This window comes from Asterias amurensis, chromosome 3 (assembly GCF_032118995.1).
Source record: "Asterias amurensis chromosome 3, ASM3211899v1".
Taxonomy (NCBI): Eukaryota; Metazoa; Echinodermata; class Asteroidea; order Forcipulatida; family Asteriidae; genus Asterias; species Asterias amurensis.
Window position 1 is genome coordinate 4986271 of NC_092650.1, and position 24514 is coordinate 5010784.

At 39.3% G+C, this 24514-nt stretch overlaps 2 protein-coding genes across 3 annotated transcripts in view; one reads left to right on the forward strand and one right to left on the reverse strand.

The window, feature by feature from the left end:
* The window catches only part of LOC139935272 (epithelial splicing regulatory protein 1-like), a 39383-nt gene extending 35448 nt beyond the window's left edge, over positions 1–3935 (reverse strand). The window contains exons 1-2 of one of the 2 annotated variants that reach the window (XR_011785790.1): positions 3492–3935; positions 1837–1974 (exon numbers count right to left, since the gene is read on the reverse strand). Coding sequence is in view for 1 of the 2 variants with exons in the window: in XM_071929785.1 (XP_071785886.1) it covers positions 1837–1974; positions 3492–3623 (270 nt within the window). In the remaining variant the exon portion in view is untranslated. The remainder of the gene's footprint in view (positions 1–1836; positions 1975–3491) is intronic. The other variant, XM_071929785.1, reaches the window with a different exon arrangement.
* Positions 3936–10684: 6749 nt separating this feature from the next.
* LOC139935474 (F-box only protein 31-like) lies at positions 10685–23434 on the forward strand. The gene is made up of 10 exons (XM_071930100.1): positions 10685–10723; positions 10835–11079; positions 11891–11959; positions 12224–12300; positions 13058–13228; positions 15978–16052; positions 16582–16700; positions 18080–18233; positions 18832–19079; positions 19515–23434. Exons 2-10 carry the CDS (start codon positions 10929–10931, stop codon positions 19666–19668), a joined length of 1218 nt encoding a protein of 405 aa, XP_071786201.1. The 5' UTR covers positions 10685–10723; positions 10835–10928; the 3' UTR covers positions 19669–23434.
* Positions 23435–24514: the final 1080 nt, after the last annotated feature.

The following is a 24514-nucleotide window of genomic DNA, read 5'->3' on the forward strand; positions in this document are numbered from 1 at the left end:
TAAATTTCTGTCTGATAACTCGCGGTGGTCCCGCGGCGTATTGGGTTTGTGTTAAAACATGTTTGACTGTCCCGTCTCATCAGACCGAGATGCAACATGTTGCTGGGATGTAATTACAAACCGGGGAGAATAAAAGTATATAATTATTTTGTAGTTTGAGATAGGGCTCCTGAAATCTAAATGGTGATTAATAAAAATGTGATAAAGCCTGTTACATCCACATCTCGCCTCAATTATTTCAGGCTGTTCCGCGGTTGTGGTTCTTTGGGTATTATTTTAAGATGGTTCCTGTTTCTATAAGTACACAGTTGTGGTATTAAAACGACTGGGAGATAAACTACTGCTCTACTCAAACATAATGAGCTTAGGCCTATTGTGTGACGATCAATGGAGAGTGGATTACTCTTTGGAACAAGGACAAATCGTTAAACAGAATCCAATATACTTCCTTATGATACACATCCCGGTTTTATTGCACATTATCTTGACCGATTGCCTATAACTGAGAATCGAAACATGGCCCAATTTCATAGAGCTGCTTTGAGCAGAACTATTTAAAACAAAAATACAAATAGTGTAGCGTCAAATAGTACATTTGAAAATGTATTTAGCTTGGTAATATTAATCTGATAAGCATTATAACTTGTTTTGTGCTTAAAAGCAGCTCTTTAAAATTGTTGCCTGGTAGTGTGCTCCAATATTTAAAGACGTCTTTAAAATCTGAACAAGTTGTACCTGTGCATCTTCTGTTCAAGTCACCCATTTATTATTGTATATAGTCATTCTGTTTTCCATTTTATAGACAACCCAACGCATGTTCGGTTGAGTATGCTGTTTTATGCAAATGTTTTCATGCATGCTGGTCTATGCAAATTGACAACCCCGGGAACAATGCATTTGCAGCTGACGCAAAAATGTCCATTTCATTCAATAATCCATTAACAATGAGACTAAACCCGGAACTTCTATTTTTAAATAGAACAAATGAAACCAACAGTTATAATAATATCCAGTTGTCCAATTAATAGGGTTTTTCTTCATAACTTGTTGAATAAGTTAGACCTTATGTTGTCCGAAATGACGGTAAATTGTTAACTGCATTAATTGAAGCACAATAACTGAAGAATTTGGTTGAACAGCAGTTGTCATGGAATGACTCACAGTTATAGAAATAATAAATGTGGTAGTACTTTACAGACTAACCGATTTCATAAAAACTATATGAATTTCCGTAGCAACAACTATAGGCCTACTTCATAGTTTTAGCTATGTTCTTAGTATTGTAACGATTACACAGTTCAGAGTTGAAATAGCACGGCGGACACAATCTTAAAGACATGTGCACGTTTGGTAATTGGTATCTCAACATATGCACAAAATAACAAACCTGTGAAAACTTGAACTCAACTGGTCGTCGAAGTTGCGAGGTAATAATGGAAAGAAAAAACTTTGTCACACAAAGTTGGGTGCTTTCAGATGCTTGATTTCGGCACCTCAAAATCTAATTCTGTGGTCTCGAAATCAAATTCAAATAATTATTTTAGTGGAAAATTATTTCTTTCTCGAAAACTAAGTTACTTCAGAGGGAGCCGTTTCTCACAATGTTTTATACTTTTAGCAGCTCTACATTGCTTAGCTTGTTGCCATGTAAGTTTTATGCTGACAATTATTTTAAGCCTACCATTGCATAGTGCCCAGTGCCTATAAGAGGTGCGCAGAACACCTTTGAATGAGTGTAGCTATCCACAAACCTCAACCTAAACAGCTTGTCATTAATGACTGATTTCACCCTTCTTGAAATTTCACAATCTTAATGGTATTTGTTCTAATCCTTACCTGCTGGAGAACTTTCTCCATCTTGGCAGCTCCCTTGAAGACATCTCGCTGAACCCCAAGGGCCTTGCACAGGTCATCAGATACTTCGACAGTGTCCGAGTCTGGCCTCACAAATGACTGTTTAATGAAACCCACCAACTGCACAGATAGAAAAGAATAAAAAGAGGAAGAGATTAACAAACTATAGAAAATGATTCTAGATAGGGAAGACTTTCGTGGAACTGTATTTCTAGTTTAGAATTATTTTTCGTCCGACAGTTGAACTTTTCATGGTGCAGGCGATGTCGAAAGGTATTTTGTTGTAGGCCCACGTTTAGAGAAACAATTTGCAAGAAGTAAATGACATACCAAACATAAACTCAAACATAAATGCATCTTTTTAACGAAAATCGTTTTTAACAATCGGGGATGTGGTTCAAAAACATTTCCGATTGGGCTGATGACAAGCATTATTCCGTAAACCCTAATCCTTTAATTATGTTTTTTTTAAAGAAAACAGAGGTCGGGAGGCAAATCTGGGGAATCTTGTTATGAACTGATTTCTTTAAGCAGACCATTAGGTAGCCCCCTCATACAATTTGTGCTTAGAGGGGGTTGGGCTGAATAGGCTATTCAATGAAGCAGTATAGATGCACCCCATGGTATAGGGCAATCAAAACTGCTTTATTATTCAGATACATTCATTGTTGAGATAGCTTCACTCTCCATGTGTATAGGGGATGTATTGTGATCAGCTTGGATTATTAGCTACCACCAAGAAATGGTGGGCGTCTGCGTTTACTTCCTCGGATGAATAAGGAAACCCACAAATAAGAAAAGATGCGAGCTTACTGCGAATTTCTGTCCATTCAAGACAACATTTTAAGGATTTGGCAGAGTGGGCGAGGGAGAAGAATTAACGGTGCCCGGTTTTTGATTATTTCTGCAAAAGAAGCCATGTGACAACAATCACTTTTAATATGATGCCACATGCAGGGAAGCCAGAAAAAAAAAGTTTTAAGATTGAACATTACTTGTACACACTGGTTGAACAAATAAGTTTTTTTTTTCAAATAGTTTTGTAGCAGTATAAGCAACTATACAGAGATAGATTGATATAGTATAAATAGTATGAAAGCAATTATAATATCGGTGCACAACAACGTTTCCCAAACAACAGCTGAAAAAGATATATTTTATACCCAGGTGTTGACTTGCAATTTTAGAAAATTAATTCATCGGAAACAACAACGAAATAACACTATAAAGGGTTTTAAATAACACTAAAAAAAAGAAAACCTATAATTAAATGATGTAACAGAATCAACTGGTGACATTCATTGAAAAAGATGCACAAGTGTGACTGTGAAATTCACATCATTTTTGATCCAGTTAATGGAGTATTTAGGGCATTACTCAAAGGCCGAATGAACCGGAAGGGCGAAGCAAAAAATGCCCCGTATCTGACCCATACACTGCCTCCAGTTCTCTCAAACAATGTTGCCCATCCAATCCATCAATACAGCTTTCTCTATTGTTGCTGTGTACGGCGTCGAGATTTTATTTATGGGTGGCTAAACACTGCGTGCAACTGTAAGTACAGGCATGGAGGTAGAACGAATGCACTGAAACATCAACAAGTAAAATAGGAGTTATGTATAAAATGATAACTTTACCTTGTTAGTTTCAACGTCTATGACGCCCCACGTTAGAAGAACCAAATCAGTTTCGTCAGTACCGAGAAGTGCCCCTCGCTGTCCCGCCGTCGTACAAAACACTATCACCAAGTAATTATGTGCGTTGGCCATAATGTCGACGGAGAAGAAAGTGTTAACTAAATTATAGTTGTAGAAAAGTTGAGATCCACCTCGCCAAACTACTTGAAGCTGCTATTTTAGTCACAGAAGTATAACTACACCCGAGTTAAAAAAAGAAACAACCATGTACCACCAAAAGCAACACCACCCGGATTGTGTGGTGACTCGTCAGAAGACAGGAATAACACTGCTGGAGCGGATTGTGATGAAAACAGTGATCAGATTGAGAGAGACGGGGATATCTGTTTGAATAAGGGCTGACTGTACGGGCAGCGTGTACGGGACAGACCCCGAGGCCGAGTCCTATTGTTATACCCCCTCCAGCCGATTGGACCATCCGAGTATTACGTGGCAAACCAATTGAAAAGAAGAAAAATCGGGGGCGTGGACATTATTTTTCACTCTCTCGGTCTTTCACTCTAGTTCCCAGTCTCACACCGTGAATGCAATCACCTATACGACGAGTAGCGCAGCTCTCCTCTACCAGTAAATAATTCCAAAGGCCCACAGTCTATTGAATTTGTGGATAATAGATTCTGGAGAGCATCGAGCACCACGTATAGCCCGACCTTCCCATTGAACAATGCATGACTAGCCAAGTGTGACCACTTGTTAAATAGCAGGGTATCCCAAACTATGAACGGGACCGGCCATGCTGAACAATTTCAAAACAATTTTTTTCGTTTTACCAGCATATAAAATATTTCTGTGGGTTAGACCTCCACATGTTTTTTGTCACGAGAAGTTGTTTTGTCATGGCGGGCCATTAATCACAAACTGCAAGCAAACAGGAAAAATGTCTCCTCAAAAATATTTTTTTAGCAGCAGCTGTATCTAATTATATCTAGATATAATTATTACGTAAACATCTTTTGTAGGCTTAAAATGATAACACTTATTCAATGCGTATTCTATAATCCCATAAGGTTTGGACTTTGAAATGTAAGCCATGTGTATCAGGTTGTCTTGTGCACGTGTCTACTAGGTCTCATATAGGCTAGCTACAATTTCGTGAACCGCATTCACGTGTTTCTTAAATATCACTTCATAGATATTATTTTACTATTTTATAATTACTGGATGCGACATTGGGGCATAATTTGTGATGATTATGCTCCGATAATTATTAGCATGAGTATGTATTTTGCAATATTAAAGGGCTCCGACATTTGAAAAACAAAATGTATCATTAATCATTAAATAGCTTCAAGTTTATTTCGTATTTCTCCATCCTCACCGGGAGTAGCAACAAAGCAAAGTGTTTCGTTCCGTCAATATTCCACTAGAAACTTGTAGTGTCTTTTCGGCGTTCTCGGCCATTTTGAATTCGCCGGCATTGCCGGGCCATTTGCACTGGGGGAAAACTGAGACGAATTTACCACAACGTCATCGCTCCTAGTAGTCCCCTATGCTGCCAGGAGCAAGCCTTCTCCCCCAAAACCAAAACCGATATCAGCTTTAGAACATTATTCCCATCATTGTTTCTCTATCTCCATAAATATAACATGCAGCATTTTTGTAGAGTAACGTATGAAGCTTCATTAATTTACAAAATGTTCGCAAATGTGTTATCCGGGTTCCACGGCAACAGACCCATTTCTGGGTCGGCATTGACTGTTTTCGGGTCAAAGTGACCCAGAATCTGAGCCAGAACCATGGGTCGTGTCATCAGGGGACATGGGCTTGACCCTTGCTTAGTGAACGATGTAAGGTCAATAGTCGGAACAACTTGATGTGACTTTTAACATGACATATAATTTTGCAGATCGAACTAAAAATGAGTTTAAGGCTGCTTGTTAAAAAGTTCATAATGTATCATGCGTTGCATGTGGGCTGTAATAGACAGAACAAACAATTAAAGATGTAGCAAAATGGCAACCGATTTCAGTGAAAAGAAAACTTTGCTGACCTTCGAGCAAGATGGGGATACCAGATAGCCTGCCATGTGGGATCAGCAACATGGCAAAGACATACAAAATAGCACAGTTAGGAAGAGGTCTACTTCACTTTTGTATAAAACTGTTTTCGAGTCCCATCAAGCGTTATGTTCCATATTGTGTTTTCAGTGCCCTTTCTATATTGAGTAGGCCTAACTACATATTGTATACTCTTCCAAAACAAAATACATCATCCAAGTTGCGAATCATTAATCGTTTTAATAATCCAAGCCTTATATGCGGTTTAGTGTTTGAAATGCTGGTAGGTTTAGAACAGCGATGTTATTAGAAAACAATCATGACCAAATAATGAACGGAATTATTTACTGGTACCTATTAGAGAGTCAATAAGAGACGAGGCTGGGGCAGCTGATGTAATATCATGATGGATTCAAACATCCAAAACTGTAAATGAGCCATAGGAGAAGCAACCAGCATTTGTTAAAGACACTAGACATTGGTAATCTTCAAAGAGCAACCAGTCTTTTCACTTGCTGTACCTCAACATATGCATCAAAATAACAAACCTGTGAAAATTTGAACTTAATCGGTCGTCGAAGTTGTGAGATAATAATGAAAGAAAAAACAACCTTGTGTCGCGAAGTTGTGTGCTTTAAGATACTTGATTTTGAGACCTCAAATTCTAAATCTGAGGTCTCGAAATCAAATTCGTGGAAAATTACTTCTTTCTCGAAAACTAGCTATAGGGAGCCGTTTCTCACAATGTTTTATACTATCAGCAGCTCCCCATTACTGGTTACCAAATAAGTATTTATGCTAATAATTATTTTGAGGAATTACCAATACTGACCATTGCTTTAAACACTAATAATAATATAAAAAATATCGAAGTCTTATACAGCGCAAGTATCTCAACAGTGTACCAAAGACGCTTAGTATACATGTACTTGTTTTTTGTTGTCGTTTTTTTACAGAAAGATGGGTTTTTGAAGTTATTAATTCTGAGACCAAATGATGTAGCACATTGTACGGTTTACAAGGTGCTACGGCGCATTCAGCAGCCAGGAACACCGGGCGAACTGGGTTGTTTTACGTGTGTTAACCCACAACACACGGGACCAACGGCTTTACGTCCCATCCGAAGGACGAAGCTTAAGAACACAAAGGACAAAAGTGTCACGACTGTGACTCGAACCCATACTCTGCTGATCAAAAACACCACAGAGCTTGCTCTTAACCGAACGGCCACGACACTTCCTCTTAATGTCTTGAGACATTTATTAACTTAAACTTCTTCAAATTTCCAAGTGAAATCTTTACAGGAATTTAATACGTTTTGATAATTGGAACCCATTGTCATTGTTTCAAGTTGTAGATAAAAAACTAACCTTTGAAATTCCCTTTCAAAAGAAGGTAGCTTGCATTCTAGATACATTGCCGAAGGAGCGGTTATTATGTCCACTGCAGGAATAATAATCTGCAGTTGGAATACACGATCTGAGAAACGTCCCTGCCAGTGACGCTTCTCAGATTAAATTATTTTGGGGATAAAAAGTGATATATTTCCACAACCGCAGTATGTACTTCGAAGTGAAAAGTTTCTCATAATGCATTTTACTATCGTTCCCCAAACGTCACACACTGTAATAACCAAAGAAAACAACATATTTTGTGTACCAACAATATCTGTAGCACATTGTATACCAATGTGCTGCATAAATCATATTCAAGAGCATTATTTTATTAACCCTCTTCAGGGCAAAAGAAGTGTTTGGAGGATAACGCCTACAACACACTGATGGGCAAAAACCCATGACCCGCCCACTAACCCATAGCCCGCCCGCCCCAACTGCAAGCGGGTCAAAACATTGAACGGACAAGAGTTACTGGTACCAGGGAATCGACATAAAGGAGGTGAGGGACAGCTTGGTGCATATCTCCAGCAGCTAATGATGGGCGGTCATGATTAAGGGAATCAATGTGTGGTGAAGAGGTTTTCAACTAGTGGTTTAATCCCAACGAGGCCTGGTTCTTGATAATTTTACCGAGACGAAGTCGAGGTAAATTATCAAGAACCAGGTCTCGGCGGGTTTGAACCACTAGTTGAAAACCGATTCAACACACTTTGATTCCCATTCATAAATACCTTTTCGGTCAAAAACATCAACACTTTTTGGTCAAAAAGTAAAATAAATGCAAAAATTATATTGTTCAATGATTTCTTTCAACACAACACCCCTCCAGCTATGAAATTGTAAAGCCCTCCGCCGCCCTCGGGTAAACAACTACTTATAAGGGAATGCTGTGCGCGTCGCGCGTATCGTGTGATGTGGCACAACCATTGATCTCCATTATACTGACAGTATAATGGAGATCAATGGGCACCCACGTGACGCGCTCTCCACCAATAGGAATAGCGAAACTGTCTGATGTATTTATGAATGTTAAAAATAACTGAAACCTGACGGCCTATCTAACAAAATTGTGTTTCTGTTAAACTGTGCATCTTAGTTAATGTGACTTTAATTTCAATGCAACTAGGCCACCGTAAATCAGTTATTGGTCAGTTACAATACTGTATCATACACTTTTGATTTTAGTACATGAATAGCACAAAAGAATCATTATCCAAATGGAAAGTTTCGACTGATTCACCGACTCGATAAACTGTCTAAAGGTATACAAGTTTGTGGTAAAAAAAATACCGCGTCATCTGCAGCTGGTTTCCATGGGCAAGACTCATTTCCAATGCAATACCATTTCAGCCATCTCACTTAAGAGTATATAGATTGAAAGTGAAGTGTTTTGGTTTGCACGTTCAGGGACGAGGGTTGACCCTGCTACATTTGGCGACCCACAACACTTTCCAGGACATTGAATGTTTTGTAAATGGGATATTATTTCGACAGCACTCAACTGTTAATTATTTGGCAATGCGACGAGCAAAGAGCACCTACCTCACCAAAAGTAAATAATGCAACAGAGATTGCCAGTATGTGTAAAGCTATGGTAATTACTCCAAGAATTAATTACCGTTAAACTTACAGAGCACTGGCCCAGGGGGAGCTTTTGGTATAAATGTAGTTTTAGAGGAACTTTCTAAAAACCAAACATGGTGGGAAAGGCTTCAGGCACGAAGTCTTTCTCACGCATCTGAAAGCACACAGTTCTAGGCAACTATGTAATGTTCAATGTTACTTTCTTTCAACTTCGACTGTACTACCAGTTGCGCCCAAATTGGGCTATTTTGTACATTATTGTTACTATTTGCATATTATACATAGAGTGAGGAGACTGGTCTTCGACAATTAAAGTGGACTATGTCGTCTTAGTATGGTGTTTGAAGCTTTGCATGGTGTGGAGAATACGAGCAAATATAAGTATAAATATTAAAAGTAGACTTGCGGGTACAACCATGGGTAAAAACTCTTTTGAAGGACCGGTGGCTCTGAAAAGAGCCAGTTTTTACCCATGGTTGTACCCGCAAGTTTACTATTAATATTTATATTTATAGTTGCTCGTCTTCGTATGTTTTCTTCATCTAAACTGAGCACCCACCAATCTGACCAAACAGTGTGTGCACACTAAAGTAGGCTGTGTCGTTTGTGTAAAAACCTGGGGTGGGCCGGGTTGGATTGTGGGTAGGCCTAAGGCCTACATCATACAAAGACGCATGGAGACTCCTTTTATTGAGGGGAAGAGGTGTGATTTGCCCGCATTTATCATCATACCGAGTAAAAACTCAATATTCGTCTGTCCATGTTTTTGTTCTCGTGTGCCCGAACTTCCAATAGGCCCCACTATTAATTGCCTGATGGGGTTTGTTACTCTCCTCCTTCGTCAATGTATAGGGATATTGGTCTGATCATACTCGCTTTGTTGAATTCACGAAGAGCCTACCGTTCGAGTTGTTACGAAACATTTTTCAAGTTTTGTTGCTGCACCCGAACAAATAGACATTGACAACATAGGGGACCGCCAACATGGGCTATATAGATAGGTAGCTCTCAGTTGGTAGCCCTGGCGGCCTTACAATTTCGTATTTAATACAGTGTATCTGTGTACAGCGAAAGAGCTACACTGGGTGCGTTCGTTTAGCTTCCCTGGGTCGACCCCGGTGTGTGGCGTGGTTTTTTTCCAGGACAAACATGTGCAGATAATAACCCACGTTCGTCCTGAAAAAAAAACGCCACACACCGGGGTCGACCCAGGGAAGCTATTAAACGAACGCACCCACTGTAGCCCAGTGTAGAGCGCCGGCACGGTAATCCGGAGAAGTCGTTGGTTCGAATCCCACTATTGTCTTTGTTCAACCCCATTCAAATAATTGTCCACATTAACATGGATTCGTTTTCGGTTGTGTCTTTGTGGTTTCTGGCTCACTTGTAGGCTTATGAAGTGGCTAACCCGTGTGAAAAAAAAGTATGACAAAGTCCAAGCTGTAGTAGTCCTTAGCCCACCAGCATGTTCTGCATCCCCAATCCGAACCCAGCATTTCGAAGTTTTATACTTCATTCATGTTAGGAATAAAATGTGAAACTAACGCTTACACGCTGACAAACATGCCCATAAATAAATTGCTATTGTATGATTATTTTCAGAAAGTTAACGTTTCACTGACTTTTATGGGGGCAATTTGGAATTCAAGCGGCTCATCATTATGCTAATCTCGGTGAACCTGAACGCTTTTTTGAAGACTTGTCTGGGCCTAATGTGCTTCCCGTGAGTTTATTTGTTCTTTTATTGGAGTTGTGGGTGTTTGATGTTTGTGAGTTATCTCCTAGTTATGGCTGGCGTGAAGCCAGTGTTGGTGTTTTCGGCTGAACATTCCATCAACAGAGGTAGAACCTCAGCTGAGTGAGAAACTAAATAAAACATGACCTTAATTTTGTTTTTAACGCCCTATACGGTAATTTGTGTTGGTGTTTAAATTAAGACGTATACACACTTTGTATTTGTATCGTAAATGGGAGTTTCAAGTTTATATTTTACTTTATATCTAACATTAACTTCTCTCTTCTCTATTTTCTTGATGGAAACAAAACATTTTCAATGAAAGGAGTTTGCGACCTCTATTGACCAACTGCATTAATTCCAAACCTGGATAATCTTAGTCGTTGGCGGCGGGCTTGCATAAACATTGTCAAGTTTAGTCATTCATTGACAGTGTCGGCCGGCCACCGATTAATTTTCGTAATGTCAATTAATTTATTACCCATTCATCTTTAACTCTACATATTTTGAAATAATGTTTTCGACCAGCTAACGAAAAACTGACTGGGTTTGTGTCTTTTGGGCGTGTAGATTGCTGAAGAAAGACAGAGATTCAAAGAGGTTGTTCCAACTTCCTGTGTGTGGTGGTGACGGCCGGCGTCGATGAACACCAGTTTTAACAACAATGACTTCGATCACCGATTTGCCACCAGAGTTACTGTCTTATTTACTGTCTAAGCTACCGGGCCCAACGCTTTCCAGAGTAGCACTTGTTTGTAAACAGTTCTACGAAGCAACCAAGATAGAATCGGTTTGGCAGCATCGTTGTAAACAAGGTACACGTGACTCATTTTAAATTCTAGCCCCCATCCATAAATAAATAAAATAGACCCAACCCAATGGAATGGGCCAACCCACTTTGTTGGCCCTTCCTTATGTATGGAGCTAGCTCATTTCTTACTTAATTCTTGTAAAGAAAGTAGGCTAAATCATGATTTATTCCTCCATGGCTAAATTAAAGGCAGTAGACACTATTGTTACTTACTCAAAATAATTATAGCATAAAAACTTACTTGGTAACAAGTAATAATGCTGGGGAGAGGTTGATAGTATTAAAACATTGTGAGAAACGGTTCCCTCTGAACTGAAGTGACGTAGTCTTCAAGAAAGAAGTAATTTTCCTCCACAAATTTTATTGTGAAAAAAAAGAGGGGGCTGGTGGTAGTTGCGATAACGTTACCCTCCTGCCGACAGCAAAGCCGGAGGCAGGAGGGTTATGTTATGGCAACTAGGCTGGTGGAAGTTGGGGGGGCATTTGGTGCCCGCGAAACATCGCTGTTTATTATAAATTAGTTATTACTTTGTTGGCTTTGGTCTTTTTAGAAGAGAAAAGAAATATTGATCTTGCTCCGGGACTTGTACTTATTTTCATATATTTTTTACATTTTATTTCTCCTTTACCCTGGATGGTGAGACCTGTTTTAATTGAATCCCCATTGGTCTATATCATCTTGCATCTATCTAGGGGTCAAGATGGTTGTCGCCAATTTTATGCAGACCAAAGTGCACTACATTTCAAATCCTCATGTCTTCTTATGCCATTGATAATGAATATGAAAGTTTATTGATTGATTTCTGTTATTAAAGATTACAGTTTCATTGAGGAGAATCTACGAGGATGGATGTTTGAATCTTACAGGATTGTTTACACAAAAGGTTTGTTTTCTGTGACTTGTTGGGGGTTTGTTTTTTATCTTGTATCAACACTTGTACCATGTCTTTTGTGTCAAGCTTTCCAGCTTGCATATTTCCATTAGTTGCCCTCTACGATTGCGGCTTTAAATGCAAGGGTTCTAAAAACAGACAGTTGATATGGTGGGCGGGGCTTACTCAGTCACTTGCATTGAGGGAAACACAAATATCCATGTTAGATAAATTTTTCTCTTTGCGTTTCTCCCTTCTTCTTTTTTGTTACCTCAGTATTGTATCCTTATGGTCACATTATTGGAGTGTGGCAGCCACAGATAGGACCCTATGGTGGACTTGTTACCATTAAGGTAAATAGTGAATCAACCTTGCATAGAGTTTCTGTAATTTGATGGCTATTTGCAGGTGGAATTGTAAGCACCATGCCAACCTTCATACTGTAGGACCAGGGCCCAATTTCATAGCGCTGCTAAGCACACAAATTTGCTTAGCATGAAATTTCTTCCTTGATAAAAACAGGATTACCAACCATTATTTCCTTTTGTTGCATATTGCTTGTTACTTGTATTCAGCTGTTGTTTGTTTATCCTCAAAACCACGTGGAAATTTGGTTGGTAAGTCTGTTTTTATCGAGGCCAAAATTTCATGCTAAGCAAATTGTTGTGCTTAGCAGCGCTATGAAATTGGCCCCTGATGCTAAGTTTTGTTTGGGCCCCTATACCTGGAACCTGTTTGACATGGTTGAACCATAGAGAAAGGATGGTTGAACCCATCTGGAGCCCCCATTTGTATGGCTTTCATGGTCATTGAAACACACAAACCTCTCCACCACAATGTAAGTGAAGAGGTCACACGTGCCATGAATATTCATTAACTTGCTTATTCTTGTGATGGGCCAATTGGCCTGTTAGCCAATTAGAACCATGATTAAAACAAAAATGCTTGCATGTTTTATAACCAATTATTTAGTTGATACTCAAACATACAACCTTTCTAATTTCATTGGCATGTGAACGTTAATTTTGAACCCATTATCCAAATATGGGCAATGCATCTTTAAAACAATTCTAACCAAACTTAATTCAAAAACATTTTCTCTACCCCTAGATTCTTGATGGTGCTATTCGGGGGACACAGTATCTGCCACCGGTCGACCCCAAAGTGTGTATGCCACTACGGGTCAAGGAACTGTTCCAGATACAATTAAGTTGTGAAGGTTATGCACAGGTTGAGTGTTTGAAGGGACCCAATGGGCCTCACAAGCTACAGATATTACCAGTGAGTCAGAAACATGTTTTAAAGGGAAGGTACACATTTGCTAATTGTCAAAGACCAGTGTCCTCACTTGGTGTACCCCATCATAAGCATAAAATAACAAGCCTGTGAAAATTTGGGCTCAATTGGTCATCAAAGTTGCGAGATAATGATGAAAGAAGAAAACACCCTTGTCACACAAAGTTGTGTGCGTTTAGATTGTTGGTGTTGGGCGCGATCGGTCAATCTAATAATAATAAGACTTGTAATGCGCACATATCCACCCTGCTGGGTGTTCAAGGCACAGTAAAACCAAAAACAAAACAAAAACAAAACACAACACAAAGAAAAAACAGACACAACAAAATTAGTCATTGAAAACCTGTGACATAAGATAAGTTTTGAGAAGAGACTTGAATTTTGCAGTACAAAGACAAGATCGAAGATTAAGTGGTAGAGAGTTCCAGATGCGTGGCGCGGCTGAAGAAAAAGACCTGTCACCCCATGAGTGTCGAGACTTGGGTTCAATGAGGAGAAGCATAGAACTTGATCGAAGATTCCTTGATGGAGTGTAAACTTGAAGCAGTTCAGAAATATAGTGGGGAGCCTTGCCATGAAGAGCTTTGTGGACAATGAGCATCAGCTTGAAGATGATTCGTTGAGAGATAGGGAGCCAGTGTAGTTGTTTCAGAATGGGGGTGATAGAACAGGATTTTCTAGACAGTGTCACAGTGCGGGCAGCAGTATTTTGGAGCCGTTGAAGTCGGGAAATCTGGTTGTTAGGAAGACTGTAGAGAAGAGCATTGCCATTGTCAAGACGAGAAGTAACAAATGCGTGAATGACCTTTTCAGTGGCACTTTTGTCCAAGTACTTGCGAATCTTACCTATATTCCTGATGTGATATGATGATAAACGAACAATGTTGTTGATGTGTGGCTGAAGTGTCATCGATGAATCAAAAATAACACCTAAGTTCCGAGCTTTCAGCGAGGGAGCTATCCGAGCATCACCGATGGAGATGTATGGCACTGAAACCTTAGTTAACTGTTGACGTGACCCAAATAGAAGGAACTCTGTCTTATCATCATTTAACTTCAGGAAGTTTTGTTGTGTCCAACGTCGAATCTCTTGGATGCATTTCTCAAGTCTTGCAATAGATGCATTGGCGTTTTCTTGAGAAGATTTAAACGTGATGTATAGCTGAGTGTCGTCTGCGTACACATGGTAATTCAGATTAAATTTCAGGATGATGTCACGAATCGGTAAAGTGTGTAGCGTAAACCACTGCGGGCCGAGTACCGACCCCTGTGGCACAGAGTAGTTCAAAACAACAGGGTCGGATATCGCGGTGCCAATACATACATGCTGAGTTCTATTGTAGAGATACGATTTGCACCATGCTAGGGCTGTGTCCTCTATGCCAAGGTGATTCTGGAGCCGAGAGAGAAGGATGTTGTGATCGACAGTGTCAAAAGCAGCACTCAAGTCTAGCAGGACTAGTGCTGTTAGGTTACCATTGTCCATTGCAGAGAGAATATCGTTGCTCACACGGACTAGTGCAGCCTCGGTCCCATGGAAAGGCTTGTATGCTGACTGGAACACGTCGGACAGGTTGAAAGTATGAATGTGATCAGAAATACGTGATGAAACTACTCGTTCGATGACTTTTCCAAGATATTTTAAGTTTGCAACCGGTCTGTAGTTTTTGAATATCTCCTTGTCCAGGTTTGGTTTCTTGATGAGCGGCCTGATGTAGGAAACTTTGAGGCTATCGGGGAAACAACCGGAACTGAGGGATTCGTTTACAAGCTTAGTGATGTAGGGTACAAAAATATCGATGTTTTGCTTTATCATGGATGTTGACACTGGATCCAGCTCACAGGATTTTGAAGGAGATTTCATAATAACCCTTTGAATCTCAGCAACAGTCGCAGGCTCAAACACAGATAGTCTACACTCTGGTTGAAGTTGTGGCAATGTCTGCGGCACGTTGTAAGGGACTGATGAAAATGATGAGCGGATGTCTGAAATCTTGGTGACAAAGAATTTCTGGAACTCATTTGCTAAGTTCTGGTCATTGTAAGTGGATGGAAGGACAGGGGTTTTGGGTTTGAGCAACAACTTACCAATTATCTTGAAAAGCTTCTTTTGATCTGTGCGATCAACCGATCGCGCTGCGCTATTGAACGATCAAATTAAGATCAATTGGTCGCGCAGCAATCGGTTGATCGTGCAACAATCGGTCGATCGCGCAATGACATCTTTGCGCGATTGATCGAATGCGCTACGAGTACTTTTTCCCATTATCAGCGGATCGCGCAGGAAAGGCTTAAATCTGAAAGTTCTAAATCTGAGGTCTCGAAATCAAATTGGTGAAAAATTACTTCTTTCTCGTAAACTATGGCACTTCAGAGGGAGCCATTTTTTCACAATGTTTTATACTACCAACCTCTCCCCTTTACTCGTCACCATTATTTTGAGTAATTACCAATAGTGTCCACTGCCTTTAACAGCTATATCTATCTATCCATCTGTCTACCTACAATAATACTTGTCAAAGCCTTTTCAGCAGCATCTGTGCAAGTAAGAAGACGATCAAGAAATTTTAGTTTAAGATGTGGGAGGAACGCCCCAGGGAATCATTAAAGGGAAAACCCCTGCAGTCAGGTAGGGACTGAAAAGCCAATCCTATAGTGCCCCCGGTAGGATTCGAATCAGGGTCCCCGAGGTGGACTAATAAACCCCCCTTTTTTTTTTTAATCCCGATGACAGGGCAACTCTGAGGGGGAGTTTGTTCTGAAGTGTTGTAAACCAGAGAAGCATAGATACCACGAGAGCAGGCAAGAAGTAAGTCAAGATATTGAACAAAAACTATTGTTATTTCATGAGATCACAGCATGCAAAAGAAAGATTACTTTTCCTTTGTTCCTGTTACTCATCCAATCGGGCGGCAAACAGGGCCCAATGTTATGGCTCCGCTTACCGTGACAATTGCCAATAAAGCTGCGATTTCACCAAACTCTTCCTAACTTAGGACTTAGGATGAGTTAAGTTCCGTTTTCCTTTGATCCTGTTACTCCTCCAATCGGGTGGCGACCAGGGCCCAATTTTATGGCTCCGCTTACCGTGACAATTGCCAATAAAGCTGCGATTTCACCAAACTCTTCCCAACTTAGGACTTAGGATGAGTTAAGTTCCGTATCCTTAGACGTTATGACAAATTGAATCCATCCTAAGTTCTAACTCAAGATAGGATTAATCCTAGCAGTTCGTGAAATCGGCTGCTGTGCAGACACTTAACAATTATAACTGCATCCTTCGAATGTGATGTTAAGCTGCCATTCCTGTTTATTGTGTATTGTTTCTTTCCATACAGGAGCTACAGGAATGGATTCGTGAAGAGATCGGAGCTCAAGATGGAGAGCAATTACTATTCAACTATGACCATCATATAGAACTGCTTCGCATCAAATATATCATTCTTAATCAATACGAGTAAGTCTACTGCACTCTATTCAATCAAAATCACTTGTTTTTATATAGCGCTTTATTTAGGGGTGTCTCAAAGCATGGTATACTATAGATGTCATTGCATGGGACTTTCATACATTTTTTTGTATATATGTCTTTATACATCCATAAGGGCAAACGCCAATAACAAAATGGAGATGGGAAGAAATGTATGTTTACATGTGGGAGGAAAATCCCAATGGGTAACACCCATGCAATCACAGGTTGGGGACTAAAAACCTAACCTACACGCAAGGGTCTGGTCTGAGATTGGATATGAAACTGGTCTCTAGAGGTGGAAGGAAGGGAAAGAAACCACCTGAGCCAACTTTATGTAACACCTTATACGGTTTACAAGGTGCCGCTACGGCACATTCAGCAGCCACTGCTATAAACAACGTATGTGCACTCCACAACACACAGAACTTACTGCTGTAAAGTTCAATCCAAAGGATGAAGCCATTCTGGTCAAGTGTCGAAACCAGGACTGGAACCTACTCTGTGGGAACCTGAGAGGGCTGAGACAGTATTGTGTTGGATTAACCCCTTAGCGCTAAGTTAAGCAACTTCCTTGGGTTATTAATTTTTGGTTTTTACCCATATACACCGATGTGTGTAGCACTGTAAACTCAGTACTTTCCCGAGTCCTGTGAAAAAAATCACAGGCATTTTACTCGGGTGGGATTCGAACCCACAACCTTTGCAATTCTAGAGCAGTGTCATACCAACTAGACCACCGTGATTGCCCGGTAGCTAGAGGCAGTTCAGATCCTATGTTTTAGCAGCAGGTACTGCAAACGATTTAATAGATGTTAAATTTGCGGGGATAAAGAATATTAATTTTTGGTTTTTACCTATATACAGCGATGTGTGTAGCACTGTATACTTAGTACTTTCCCGAGTACTGTGAAAACAAAACCTGATAAATTACATTGTAAAGTGCCTCGATCTAGCTACTAGTCGGGTGTCATGGCCGAGTGGTTAAGAGCATCAAATTCAAGTTCTGGTGGTTGAGTCATCAGAGCGTGGGCTGGAATCCCACGTGTCATTGAGCAAGATGCTTAACTATAATTACTTCTCTTCACTAAGGGGTATAATTTCAATTTGGTACCTGCAAGGTTAGAGTTTGACATTGTGTTTAAAAAGCCTTTGGAGCCAAGGCATCTCAGGGTCTCAGCACCCTTGGGTGCTAACAAAAGATTAAGGAATGTTATTGGCCAAATGACCGGGGCACTAATGTAAAGCGCATTGATACAGTATTGCAAAATGCATTATATAAGAACAATTTATTACTAAAAGAAACATGAACAAAAATGTACTAATTGGGATCACTCATTGGTCTTTTCTGGATTTTTTTGTTACAGTGGAAACTGTGCCTTCCAGAAACTTCATCTTCCCGGCCCCTTAGACAATGTCCCAATTCAGCCAGGCTTATTCAAGGGAACCTACGGGGGACATGGCATTGAGATAATCAGTCTCAAATATGAAGAGGACAAGCTACGAGGATACAAGGTCACTGTAAGTACACATTTGGTGGTGTGAACAGTCTAAAGGCCCAGTCCCACTGCAGCGATAACAAGAACGACAACGACGCAAAGAGAACGCATTCCATTGGTTGAATAGGCGTGTGCGTATTCTGCGTGGAACAACTCAACCAATAGAATGCATTCTCTCTGCATCGTGATCGATATCGTTTTCATTATCGCTGCAGTGTGACTCAACCTTAAAGTATACTGCAACAGTACACATTGAGTTGACTTATTAATGTATTAGCCTCAAGTGTTGTGTTTATTCAACCATGTCACACTACATTGGTTTTGACTTGGTTAGAAGCTGAACCGCAGTGAGGTTGTTTTTTCTGTAACTGCACTTGTTTTTTTTACGAAGAAGGGTGCCCTGCCCATTTGCAACAAGGAACCCCAGAAAAACCCTGGGAAAATATATATGCAAGGACAAGAAAAGACCAACTGGACAGGGTCTGAAAAGCCCGACCAACATGACAAAACTAGCCAAGGTGGCAACACAACGGTTGTGGGTGTCCAATGAATAATGTATTTTATCTGCAAGTGATAACGTGAAATAAACTTGCAGTTGTTTTTTTTTTGTTTTTTTTTAGGGAGACCCCAATGTACCAGCCTGTCAGCTCAGCCTCGAGGTACACCTCGATGAGGCCATGGTATTAACCAAAGATGACCAACAGACTCTAGCCTCAATAGAGGCCATTGAAAAAGAGAAAGTGGTCGTCCCTCAGCAGAAAGATTTGCCTAACAGTCAGCCGTTTGTCAATCCAGTAGGGGTTCATGATCATGGCATGGCTGATGTCTCTGCTAAATTAAACATGCCATTGAAAAGATGCAAGAGAAGGTATGTCAGTATTATCCCCTAACCAGTTCGAGTCAATATTCCCCCCCCCCCCCCCCAACCTGCCCACCTGCCATTGTTTTTCAGAATATTTTGGAGCTTCTGGAGTAGTTGTTTCCTTTAAAAATGTCGTGACACTTGTGTTCCTTTTGTGTTCCCGAGTAAGACACTTTAACAACAATTACTTCTCTCCACCCAGAGGGTAATGGGTACCTGTGTGGGCAGAGAAGGTTCTTGTGATTGATTCAGCTTAGTAGCGCATATTATGTGTTGCGCAGTCTGTATACTCCCCAGGGAGCTGAGATCAATTATAAATGAGGAATGAATTAAATGTCCCAGTGACCAGGGGTCATAATGTTGGAAGCACTTTGAGATGCCCTTCGGGTGTGTAAAACGCTATATACAAGAAAACAAATTATTATTTTTATTAACCAACAGGTATTACGGCACAGGTCTTATCGCTATGCATGGTTTTCGTAATTCATCCCGCACACCGTGTCACTTCATCCTCTTCCATGAAAACGTCTTTGCTCTTCTCTGGTTGGAGCTTCACTCCATCAGCATCTTTCACAGGGTCTGCGAACCAATATGAACACATCAGGGCCCTATTTCATAGAGCTCCTTAATCGCCGATTTTGTTCTTAGACCGAGTCACACTGCAGCAATAACGATTACGACGCAAAGGGAACACATTTGATTGGTTGAATTACTCCAAGCAGAAAACGCACATGCTCAATAAACCAATAGAATGCATTCCCTTCGCGTCGTGATTGTAATCATTCGTTATCGCTGGAGTGTGACTCGGCCTTTACTGTATAATTTCCATTTCATAGCGCGGCTTATCATAAGCAAATGAAAAGGCATGATAACCTTCCGGTGTTTATGAAAGGCGTAATAATACAAGTTCATGTTGAAGGTGCCAGGTAACTGCTTATGCTTGCACCTTAGCAAAAATTTTCTGCTAAAGTACAGTATTAAAGCCAAAATGTTCTTTCTGTTAAGCAGCGCTATGAAATTGGCCAAGAAATTCATATAGATTAATGGGTCATTTTATTATTTTGCAAGTGAATATTTTAAATGTACCACCCACAGGTAATTTTATTATGATAATTAACAAATATACCGGATTTGAGGCAATGCATGGTGAGGTATCAATGTGTATTTTGTTTGCGGTTTGTGTTTGCGGTTTGTGGTGTTACCTCAAACCATTTATACATTTTAACAAAAAATTGTGATATTTTGTTTTGTTTGGGCAAGGCATGAAGATGTCAGTGATGCAGACTTAGGGTACAGGGGGTGTTCTCAAGCCTTCAAAATCAAGCAAAATCTTCCCTTTGATTTTTATGGGCCAGCCAGATTTAAGTTTTAGGAATGGTGTAGGCCAGTAGAATTGGGTTTTGATTTATAGATAAGGCGCATGTTATTTGCAAGGTCACGTGAGAGCTTGGTTTACCAAGCTGCTCCAAGGACGGGCCGTTATAAAAGCAGTGGACATTATTGGTTATTACTCAAAATAATTATTAGCATAAAACCTTACATGGTAACGAGTAATGGGGAGAGGTTGATGGTAAAAAACATTGTGAGAAACGGCTCCCTCTGAAGTGACGTAGTTTTCGAGTAAGAAGTAATTTTCCACGAATTTGATTTTGAGACCTCAAGTTTAGAATTTGAGGTCTCGAAATCAAGCATCTGAAAGCACACAACTTCGTGTGACAAGGTTGTTTTTTCTTTCATTATTATCTCGCAACTTGACGACCGATTGAGCTCAAATGTTCACAGGTTTGTTATTTTATGTATATGTTGAGATACACCAAGTGAGAAGACTGGTCTTTGACAATTACCAATAGTGTCCACTGTCTTTAACTGGTGGAGATGACTGCCAGTGCAACCCAGTAATTTTTTCATCAGCATGTTAGGCTACTTATTATGTGTTAATTTCCCCTATCATGTATTTTTGTTGCTTTAAATTATTATTTTTGTGTGTGTATATTTTGACTCTTATAAATGAATTATAATTGCTGGTGCTAATTTATCTCCACCTGTCTCTGTCGCGGCTGATGCTTTTTAGACGTTAATGGTTAAGCCGCATGTAACACCATATTGCTCTTCTTGTTTTTTTAACGCCTGAACAAAACTACTCCTCGATTTACTTCCATTTTACTGTAACATTGCACTTCTTCCTTCACAATTTCTTTGGTCCTCACTTGACATTATACCCGTTTGAATGTTCCCGGAGCAAACAAAGTTCCAAGTCAAAAAGTTAAAGTGTAGCTGGGCAAATGAATTTTAACAATCTTCCTAGAGAATATGTTTATCTACATTTTGTTCTACAGTTCTAAGGCCTTACCTAGACCCAGTGACTGGGGCGCTAGATTCCTTTTTTCGAAATTTTGACATGATAATTGCTTTCATGTGCTTTATGATCTTGATAGAATAGTGATTTTAATTGGTATGTTATGTTAACCCTAAATCATGAACCATGTGCAATTTATGCATTTTCTTACCTAAAATTCACTTTTTCTGTGAAAGTATATAATCTTTTATATCTGGACAATTATGAATTGGCAGAGTGTAAACAACAAAATTAATTATAAAAGTGTCAATCAATTATCATGAACAGAAATACTATGACTTAATTACTATAACACATGCTATTTATCCATGTGAGTCCATTTTGGATGATGAGACCTATTTATATAGCACCTTGCCATCAGGGTTGCAAGAAGCCGTGGAGTAATTTTCAGCCGACTTTTACAGATTTTCCCCAGAAAATGCTGTAAAGGCCTACATCTATGCACAGGCGTCTTTTACTAGAAAAACATTTTAGCCGTTTTGGATAAAAGCTTATTTTGGTTACTACAAAAATGGAGTTAGGCCTTATACATAACACTGAGTAGGTACACTATCCCTGTAAGTAAACTAATACCTTACTTGGTCTAGGTTAGTTTGCCCACTTCCCTTCAGGTAGATCCGTTTTAGTGGTTCCTTTTTCTCCTGACACAAACGTTTTTGCATCAAAAACACTGTCTTCTGGAAAGGCAAAAGAATAACAAAAAATGAAAATACTTAATTGAATGAGAATATTGTCAAAGGTTAGTTATTTTAGTTGATTTTAAGTTTTGACTGGATTTTTTTTTTCAATACCTTAGGGTGGACCTACTGTACATGTGTATATTTTTTAGCGAAGTTTAAAATTATAAGTAATTAAATATTTATTAATGCACACAATTTTCTTTCCCTGTGTATTGCTTAATTTCAAAGGGCATTATTATTTACTTTGCAACAAAAGTATTCAAGGTAAAAAAAAATTTAAAAAACATTCGTCTGTAGGAATTTGTGCTTTGACATATTAAAACCATTACCAACGAGTTTGACTGCAGGACTTGTAATCACAAGGTTGTGGGTTCGAATTCAACCAAAGCTAACTGCTGTTTTCACAATGACTAGAATGAGATTGCCATCTAGTTACTCAATCAAAATTTCTTGATTTGTGCTACTCATAGTTATAGAAGTGCAACTAATGTTTGTATGGGCGAGATTGGCTGTTGCAAGCTTGGTATTATGATCCCATGTGTCAGTTTGCCTGGGCCCAATTTCATAGAGCTGCTAAGCACACAAATTTGCTTAGCAAGAAATTTCTTCCTTGATAAAAACAGGATTACCGACCAAATTTCCGTTTATTGCAACTGCTTGTTACTGGTATTCAGCTATTGTTTGCTTATCCTGAAAATCACGTGGAAATTTGGTTGTCATCCTATTTTTGTCAAGAAAGAAATGTCATGCTAAGCAAATTGTTGTGCTTAGCAGCTCTATGAAATTGGGCCCTGGTTCCCAGGACAGGAAGATCAAACGGTGTTACTGCAAAAGGCCTACTTTTAAGTCAGAATAATTTCTTCAGGTACTGAGAATTAATTGTTTCCATTTTGGTGAATTTATGATAACATTAAGGAAATGATGATCACTAAATCACCTATAGACCTTATGCACATGACGTCATTTCAGAAGGGCGCCCTCACCTAGAGGTCAAAAGGAGGTGGTTCATTGGCCAATACTGCGTGCCGCGCATACAAATCTGTGCGTTTTGATTGTTTTGTCACCGTTTTTCCTCTAAGATGGCGGCTGGATGACGTCAATGCATAAGGTCTATATATAGAGAAAGATCCAGAGGAAACAAGTTTCATAAGTATCTAATACGCAATTATAAAATGAAACTTGTTTAAGTTAAGTATTGTATTTTTTACTTTGTATTATTATTTGTGAATCATCTCTCGTTGTTGGCTCAATGAAATGAAAAATAGTATTAAAGGAATTGAACCAAAATGCACTTTTTCTAAACTTGATTAACAGAGGTCAATTTCAATCTTGTTTCATCAATAAACTATGTATGACAAATACACTGAATACATTTGTTTTGTCTCTCCCAACAATCATTTCCATACTTCTAGGCCTAGAATTATACACAGATGCCTGCCCCGGTCTACCTCAGTAATTTCACCGTTTTTTTGCAAAAAAGGTAAAGCCTTGCCAAAGTTTCATAAATCCTGTAAGCAAAAAAATTTGCTTAGCATGAATTTCTTCCTTGGTATAAACAGGATTACCAACCAAATTTTCATAGTGTTGCATATTGCTTGATAGGCCTACTTCAGCTGTTTGCTAAATCCTGAAGTCACGGGGAAATTTGGTTGGTAGTCCTGTTTTTACAATTTTACAAAGAAAGAAATTTCATGCTAAGCAAATTTTTTTGCTTACAGGATTTATGAAATTGGGCTCTGGACTGTTTTGATGAGAACTAGATCTGTTTGTTGTTTTCTTGCTGATTTAACCACAAAATAACTTATTTCACATTTAAAAAGCTTGTTTTTTTTAGTTGATGATCCCAACATTATCTCGTCCATGTACAAATAGTTTGACATAAATAGCATCACCTGTCCAAACTGATGCAGAAAACTAAGAAATTTATTTTACTTCAACCAGTCATGCAACTTTAGTTGTAGAACCTCGTGAATACAACTCATAACTATTTGAATAATGGGCGTGACGGGCAGTTTACCCGAGTGATACATTGATAGAAACACTATATTAGCCAAGAAATTCTCAGTCAGTAGTAGGGCTTTCAGCACCCCAATTTCATAGGCCGTGTGCTATGCCTTTGGTTAATGCCATCTGGATTTAAGTAATTTTTGTGCACACCCAATAAATGGAACAGCACAAATTAACCTCCTAAACCACAAAACAAGAACTACTAGACGAGGGAACATTAATTTCTCATGAAGGTGAAACTTGTTTGAAGCAATGATGCGCTGAAGAATTGTTCACAAATCAGACTTATTCATTTGGATTATATGTGTAATCAACTAAGCTGTAGGACAAAAGAACGCAAACACTTTGAGCAAAACTTTGGAAATAAAATGTGTTTTAAGAAATGATTATTCGTCCAC

Bases quoted from the DNA above. Each gene is read 5' to 3' on its own strand.
- LOC139935474 (XM_071930100.1), top strand. From the start codon at position 10,929: ATGACTTCGATCACCGATTTGCCACCAGAGTTACTGTCTTATTTACTG. The intron at 11,080-11,890 runs GTACACGTGACT...CTGTTATTAAAG, and splicing joins GCAGCATCGTTGTAAACAAG to ATTACAGTTTCATTGAGGAG. The intron at 13,229-15,977 runs GTGAGTCAGAAA...TCCCGATGACAG, and splicing joins ACAAGCTACAGATATTACCA to GGCAACTCTGAGGGGGAGTT.